The sequence below is a fragment of the Stylophora pistillata genome, chromosome 9 (assembly GCF_964205215.1).
Source record: "Stylophora pistillata chromosome 9, jaStyPist1.2, whole genome shotgun sequence".
In the NCBI taxonomy this organism is placed as follows: Eukaryota; Metazoa; Cnidaria; class Anthozoa; order Scleractinia; family Pocilloporidae; genus Stylophora; species Stylophora pistillata.
The window spans coordinates 4,807,701-4,815,200 of NC_142527.1; the positions used below are offsets into that span (position 1 = coordinate 4,807,701).

The following is a 7,500-nucleotide window of genomic DNA, read 5'->3' on the forward strand; positions in this document are numbered from 1 at the left end:
AAATGACGTATGTTTAACAATTATTCCACGAGCGCGCGTTGGATATGAGATGATAGATAGCCAACGAGGCGCGTAGCGCCGAGTTGGCTATAATCATCTCATATCCAACGAGCACGAGTGGAATAATTGTTTTATTAAAAAAAACTCCCCCAAGATATTAAACAAATCTTCTCGACTTTATTTTGTAACAAGAAACCGGATGTTACAATGTACAGATGTTAGATTATGGTATATTGGCTCATATACCATAATGGCTGAGCCAGTAAAAAGTCTTAAGTTGCATTGTCCAATGACGGAGTCACGGGGGAAGCCACGGATATCATGGCCGTTAGTAAGAGAAACATAAAGATCTTGAGCTTAATGAGGCCAAATGAAGCTCGGTTTTTCAGAAACATAGCCTGATTCACATAAGTCGCAGCTCTTAAGACTCAGACTCACCTAAAATAACAACTTATAAATTTGTTCAAGCTTAAAAGGGCGCGAGCCATAAATCCGAGCGGAAAAAGCAAGGCTCTGTAACATACATTGCGGATGAAGGTTAGTAAGATATCTAATATATCTCTAGGTTCAAATAGAGGGGGAATATTTTAATTCTAACGAACTTTTTAGTTTACGTTGCCGTACGGTGAAATACGGCCCGCTAAATTGGCTGATTATAGCGCAAGTACTATTTGACAAGTAGAAGACAATAATCATTAATCGTGGATAAAACATGAACTTTCAGTTTACGTCATATATAAGCTGAGGCTCAAGTCCCTCATGTCTTCGAACGGAGATGTGGGGCACGTAATTTGATTCATTGGAGAAATTTCACACTTGAAAGATGGCGCTTGCGTGGAGACACTTTGAGGATGAAAATCATATTATAACATGACCTCGTTCTCGTGTGGGAGAGGAATCAGACTCCGGGTCGAGGGGTCCCGGGTTCGAGACCTGGCCGGATCAGGTTGTGTTCTTGGGCAAAACAGTTCATTTTCACCATGCCTCCCTCCACCAATTCGCTCATTTAAACGCGCGAATTGTTAGTGAAATCTGATCAAATGCTGGAGGGTAACCCCCATCCAATTTGCCTCTAGTACAGACCTAGCGTACCTTTCCTTACCTCGCTCTAGTATTCACCGCCGGAGTGTTTTAAATAGATAAATACCTAAATTGTTCTGTAAAATCTTACCTCTATTGACAGCCTCATATTTCATGACAAATCCCTTTTCGCGCCCTTGAGAATTAGAAACAGATCTCACGTCAATTTCCTCACCAGCAGATGTGGTATCCGGAAAATTTCCGCAATATTTACCCTTCGAGCGGGTTTCGTCAGCAGTGACGTCACTAACTTCAACAAAGTCCGCGCCGCAAGGTTTCGCTAAATCAAATGTGTCAAATTTAAGATTTACTCTCTTTCCTACGGGGGCCTGAAGTCTCCAAGTGCAGTCCATGTTGTTAGGATACAGTTCGGGCATCCAGGGGGAAGAAATGGTACCCGGAACAGAAGCGTTGATAATTGGGTTGCTTCCTCCAGTACAGTGGTCGGTTATGTGGCCTTTAACTGCAAAACAACAAGAAATTGACTTAAATAAACACAACAAAATCAGTCATGACTGTGAAATAACTGTTCAAACCTTGACCAATAAAAAAGATCGTGTTGCTTAATCGTTCGGGCGAGAGCAGTTTGAAGACGTTTGTTGTCTGATGTCAAATATTAACAGTTTGTTTTCACTCAGATGAAGAATTCCGCTCAGGTTGTTAAAACTTGAGTCACAATCAACGATAACAGTCCTAATCAGGACTTCTTCACTCCTGGCCGATCCGTGACTGCACAATCACCTGTTACAGTGGAACCTCGATTTAACGAACCTCTATATAACGAAGTCCTCGGTATAACGATACTTCAGTTTCAGCCCGGCTAAAGTTACAGTAAAATGTATACCACAGAACCTCGATACAACGAACCGATTTCCCCAGTCCCTTGGCACTTCGTTAAATCGAGATTCCACTGTATTCGGCTTTGGAGTGACACGTTAGCTTTAAAAACTCCTCACTCAGTTGTTAAAACGGAATTCTCTTGTTTTACCCTCCACCGACGCAGCACCTCAGTTTCTTTAGAAACTTAGCCCCTAAGTTACATCGACTTTCCGTGGCGAGTGGAATACTTACAAGGTAGTGATTCGAAAGTAGCATTGAAGCCATTTTCTCCCAAGGCAAATGATCCATCAGATTTGAATGACACCCACAATTTTCGATCGCGGAAGACTGGTAGTTCTCGCTCACCACAAAACTGACCTAACACCTGGCCATTTTGATCGCCGTCTCGAATGACAACATTATCGTCGGGGCACTGGGTCTGAAACACACGGAAGACCAATTTCATGAAGTGGCCGGCTGGGGCCTGGAGTGTCCACGAACATTCTCTGTTTGGTGGATACCTAGCTGGGAACGTCGGGGATGTGAGGTACCCACTAGTGAAAAGTGGAGGAATTGTTTTTCCTTTGGTACATTCGGCAATCTCAACTGGAAGAGACATTCAAACCTCTAGTTAGCCCTTTGAATCCCTTAGAGTGGCTTTCATCTAATATCTCTTCATAATATCTCCCCGGATCAAACAAAGAAGTCATGGTAATAAAGGAAATAAACACCAATGAAGAAGCTCTTGATTGTCAACCAATTTCTCCTTGTCAGCACTTTAGGAAATGTATAGAGAACAGTATGGAGAATATGCATACTGATTTTTGGTTTTAAAGGATTAAAGCTGTTTGATTTTCTGTGAAGAGTAAGGAAGATCTAACAACTTCAAAATAGGGAAAGGGTTCTTAACTCGAAGCTGGGGTCGAGTTTTTCAACGGTGGGTTAAGATAGCCCAAGGTTAGCGTGAAATTTGATTTCAGATCTGAAAGCTTCGAAAGAAAATTCAGTTCAACTATTTTTGTCTACAATCTTATGATTGGGTGCTCTGAAAAGAATAAAGAAAATTTTCCCAAAAAGGTTCTTGAATAGAAATAAGCCGGAAACGTGGATTCAAATTTAAACCTTAGTTAGCGTTAATCGGCCTTCGAACAACTGGACCCAGGGCTGGAATTCAACCCTATCTGTTTGTCCCCTAAAAAAGAAAATTTTAAATGAGATTTGGAAATCCATAATGTCCCTTAAAAGCTATGGCACCTTCTGGATAAAATAGAGTCCCTGATTACTTGTACAGTCAGCAATCATATTTACGAGTTTCTGGTAATTGCATTGCGTGCATTAGAGACTCAAATGTTCTTTCAATTTTGTTTTTCGTTAGTTTTTTTCCCTGGTTTGATTTTTTGTATTGGCTCGTTTTTGTTTTGTTTTCTTTTTACTAGAATGAATGACAAAGTTTCTTGTCGATTCTAAGAAAGTGAAAACCGATTATTTAACATCCTAGTCTATGAAAGAATGACAACTGATACGAATGATGCACGATCCCCGCAGTATATAGCGCTATTTAAGCAATAGCGAAAATCAGACCTGAAAAAAATCAGGCCTGTACGGGATTCGAACCACTGACCTCTGCGATACTAGTGCAGCGCTCTACCAATTGAGCTAACAAGCCAACTGGGAGCAGGCCGTTAAGTTGATTCGTAATAAACCCGTGAAAGTGGTAAATCAGATACAATGAAATATATGAAGTTCATATATTTTGAACTTTCACGGGTTTATTACGAATCAACTTAACGAACCACCACTGTCTCCAGATCAAGCAAAACCTCCATCTTATCCCACAGATGTTGCAAAAAGGTTAGAACAAAGTACAATAACTAATTAAAGACATAAGCGTCTACTGAGGTGTTACAATTGATTCTCGATAGTGAGGTGGTAAATCGCTTTACCTCAAATGATTCATTTAGGCAGGTCTCTGATTGGTGGACACAGAGTTTTAAAGGATAACCTATTCACAAATCTGATTTCAGAACAATACTCTGACGATTTGCACAGTGACCCGAACAAGGCTCGGTCACAGTTGCTGGTCAGGCCTGTAATCTTAATTCTAAAAGAACTCGTACAATCTTGTTGGTCTGATCTCTCCTTTTCATGATATAGCGGCCTCTCACCAACTGACAAGCATGGTTACCACGGAAACAGGTGGCTCCAACTCCTCCTCTGAGTCGTGCAAGACACCAGTAGCTGTCAGCAATGACGTCATCACCACAATTGACGATGACGACGATTGTAAGGTGCCGTTGTTGTCTTCAGAAAATGAGGGCTCATCTGCTGAAGTGATCTACGTCAGTAGGAATCATTTAACAACGGAGAAGACAGGAGGAGATGGGAATGATGTTAAAGAGCGACCAGGTGATTGAAATATAAAACGACTGCTTTTCTAAAAAGGAAGCAGGGTGGGCGCGACAGCGTTGAAGCTCGAAATCCGAAAGTCTGAGGTTTGAATCCGCCTATGGGACTAAGATCCTTTTTTCTTTGTTCTTCGTTCGCGACCTAATATCTTTCTTCATACTACATGAATGTCTACTTTTAAAAGTACCACGGCTGCACTAACCCTTTGACTGCTTGATGCAGCTTTTTTAATGGAAATTAGTATTAAAGGTCATGAGTTAATGCAATGTCAGTTTAGGATTATCTTTCTGGTAATAACACGTGTGGTATGATTTGCAGGCGAACCACCACTGCCTCCAGATCAGGCAAAACCTCTATCTTATCCCACAGATGTCGCAAAAGGTTAGAACAAAGTACAATAATTAATTAAAGACATAAGCGTCAACTGAGGTGTTACAATTGATTCTCGATAGTGAGGTGGTAAATCGCCTTACTTCAAATGATTCATTTAGGCAGGTCTCTGATTGGTGGACACAGAGTTTTAAAGGATAACCGATTCACAAATCTGATTTCAGAACAATACTCCGACGATTTGCACAGTGACCCGAACAAGGCTCGGTCACAGTTGCTGGTCAGGCCTGTAATCTTAATTCTAAAATAACTCGTACAATCTTGTTGGTCTGATCTCTCCTTTTCATGATATAGCGGCCTCTCACCAACTGACAAGCACGGTTACCACGGAAACAGGTGGCTCCAACTCCTCCTCTGAGTCGTGCAAGACACCAGTAGCTGTCAGCAATGACGTCATCACCACAGTCGACGATGACGACGATTGTACGGTGCCGTTGTTGTCTTCAGAAAATGAGGGCTCATCTGCTGAAGTGATCTACGTCAGTATGAATCATTTAACAACGGAGGCGACAGGAGGAGATGGGAATGATGTGAAAGAGCGAACAGGTGATTGAAATATAAAACGAATGCCTTTTTAAAATGGAAGCAGGGTGGGCGCGGGAGCGTTGAAGCTCGAAATGCGAAAGTCTAAGGCTTGAATCCTCCTATGGGACTAGGATTCTTTTTTCTTTGTTCTTCGTTCGCGACCAAATATCATTCTTCACACTACATGAATGTCTACTCTTAAAAGTACCACGGCTGCACCAACCTTTTGACTGCTTGATGCAGCTTTTTTAATGGAAGTTAGTATTAAAGGTCATGAGTTAATACAATGTCAGTTTAGGATTATCTTTCTGGTAATAACACGTGTGGTATGATTTGCAGGCGAACCACCACTGCCTCCAGATCAGGCAAAACCTCCATCTTATCCCACAGATGTTGCAAAAGGTTAAAACAAAGTACAATAACTAATTAAAGACATACGCGTCAACTGAGGTGTTACAATTGATTCTCGATAGTGAGGTGGTAAATCGCCTTACTTCAAATGATTCATTTAGGCAGGTCTCTGATTGGTGGACACAGAGTTTTAAAGGATAACCTATTCACAAATCTGATTTCAGAACAATACTCTGACGATTTGCACAGTGACCTGAACAAGGCTCGGTCACAGTTGCTGGTCAGGCCTGTAATCTTAATTCTAAAAGAACTCGTACAATCTTGTTGGTCTGATCTCTGCTTTTCATGATATAGCGGCCTCTCGCCAACTGACAAGCGTGGTTACCACGGAAACAGGTGGCTCCAACTCCTCCTCTGAGTCGTGCAAGACACCAGTAGCTGTTAGCAATGACGTCATCACCACAATCGACGATGACGACGATTGCAAGGTGCCGTTGTTGTCTTCAGAAAATGAGAGCTCGTCTGCTGAAATGATCTACGTCAGTAGGAATCATTTAACAACGGAGGCGACAAAAGGAGATGGGAATGATGTTAAAGAGCAACCAGGTGATTGAAATGTCAACAGAATGCTCCATAAAAAGAAAAAAGCGCGAGCGCCAAGGTGTTGAAGCTCGAAATGCGAAAGTCTGGGGTTTGAATTCTCGTATGGGAATAAGATTTTTTTCTCTTTGTCCTTCGCTCGCGACAAAACATCTTTCTTTATATTTCACGTATGTCTAGTTTTAAAAGTACCACGGTTACACCAACCTTTTAACTGCTTGATGCAGCTCTTTAAGTGTAAGTAAATGTTAAACTTTAGGAGTCAGTACAATGTAAGTTTATAATTATCTTTCTGGTAGCAACACGCGTGATATGATCTTTGTTCTCTGTTGTGAAATCAATCCTCACGTAGCTCCCCTAAGTGAGGTACGTTAGGAATGATTTGACAACGGAGGCGACAGAAGGAGACAAGAACAATGTTAAAGAACGATCAGGTGATTGAAATGTAAAGAGAATGCTAACTGGACAGAAGCAGTTTGGGCGCTAGAGAGTTGAGGGTCGAAATTGAGGTCTGAGTTTTGAATTCTCGTATGGAACTCAGATTTATCCTTTGTTCTTCGCTCGCGACAAAACATCTTTCTTTATATAACATATATGTCCACTCTAAAAAACACCACGCTTGCACCAACCTTTTGACTGCTTGATGCAGCTCTTTAAATGTAAGTAGCTGATATATTTCATGAGTCAGTACAATGTCAGTTTATAATTATCTCGATGGTAATTACACGCGTGGGGTTATCTGCAGGCGAACCACCCCTGCCTCCTGCTCAGACGAGCCCACCATCTTATTCGACGAACCTTTTCTTTTTTCTAAATCCGTCTTATTCGACGGATTTATAAATACGATGATGTTAGTAGTTATATTTACGAGTCAGTAAAATGTCAGTTAATAATTATCTTTATGGTAATAACGCGCGTGGTACGTATGATCTGCAACTGCAAACGAACCACCTTTCCTCCTGCTTATACAAACCCTCAATATTATTCCACGCAGTTAGCACAAGGTTAGGACAAAGTACTGCAATTAAATAAAGACCTATGTGTCAACTGAAGTGCTAAAATTGATACCCGATAGTGAGGTGGTAAGTCTTCTGACTTTAAATGATTCATCTAGGAAAGTCTCCGATTGGTGGATACAAAGCTTTGGAAGATCACCAACTCACACATCTGACGTTAGGTCATAACTATGGAGAGTTGCACGAAGACCCCAACGAGGCTCCGTCCCAGATCCTTTTCAGGAATAAACAGGCTAAAACGGGCATAAACAGGGAGAAGAGGAGAGTGATTAAGGAACGAACAAAGGTGACAGTGAAATCCTTGGAGGAGAGT

The 7,500-nt window shown here is 41.4% G+C and overlaps 3 protein-coding genes across 3 annotated transcripts in view; 2 read left to right on the top strand and 1 right to left on the bottom strand.

Annotated features, from left to right (window-relative positions):
• Nucleotides 1-7,500, bottom strand: part of LOC111338478 (tolloid-like protein 1) — a 104,245-nt gene that overhangs the window by 350 nt on the left and 96,395 nt on the right. Inside the window, exons 4-5 of the mRNA XM_022944997.2 lie at nucleotides 2,152-2,505; nucleotides 1,172-1,543 (exon numbers count right to left, since the gene is read on the bottom strand). Coding sequence (XP_022800732.2) covers nucleotides 1,172-1,543; nucleotides 2,152-2,505 — 726 coding nt within the window. The remainder of the gene's footprint in view (nucleotides 1-1,171; nucleotides 1,544-2,151; nucleotides 2,506-7,500) is intronic.
• Nucleotides 4,077-7,500, top strand: part of LOC148722887 (uncharacterized) — a 5,765-nt gene continuing 2,341 nt past the window's right edge. The window contains exons 1-2 of the mRNA XM_088733266.1: nucleotides 4,077-4,305; nucleotides 7,286-7,473. Of these exons, the coding sequence (XP_088589392.1) occupies nucleotides 4,077-4,305; nucleotides 7,286-7,473 (417 nt within the window). The remainder of the gene's footprint in view (nucleotides 4,306-7,285; nucleotides 7,474-7,500) is intronic.
• LOC148722888 (uncharacterized) lies at nucleotides 4,473-6,220 on the top strand. Its single transcript, XM_088733267.1, has 5 exons — nucleotides 4,473-4,488; nucleotides 4,624-4,686; nucleotides 4,990-5,241; nucleotides 5,560-5,622; nucleotides 5,926-6,220. Exons 1-5 carry the CDS (start codon nucleotides 4,473-4,475, stop codon nucleotides 6,183-6,185), a joined length of 654 nt encoding a protein of 217 aa, XP_088589393.1. The 3' UTR covers nucleotides 6,186-6,220.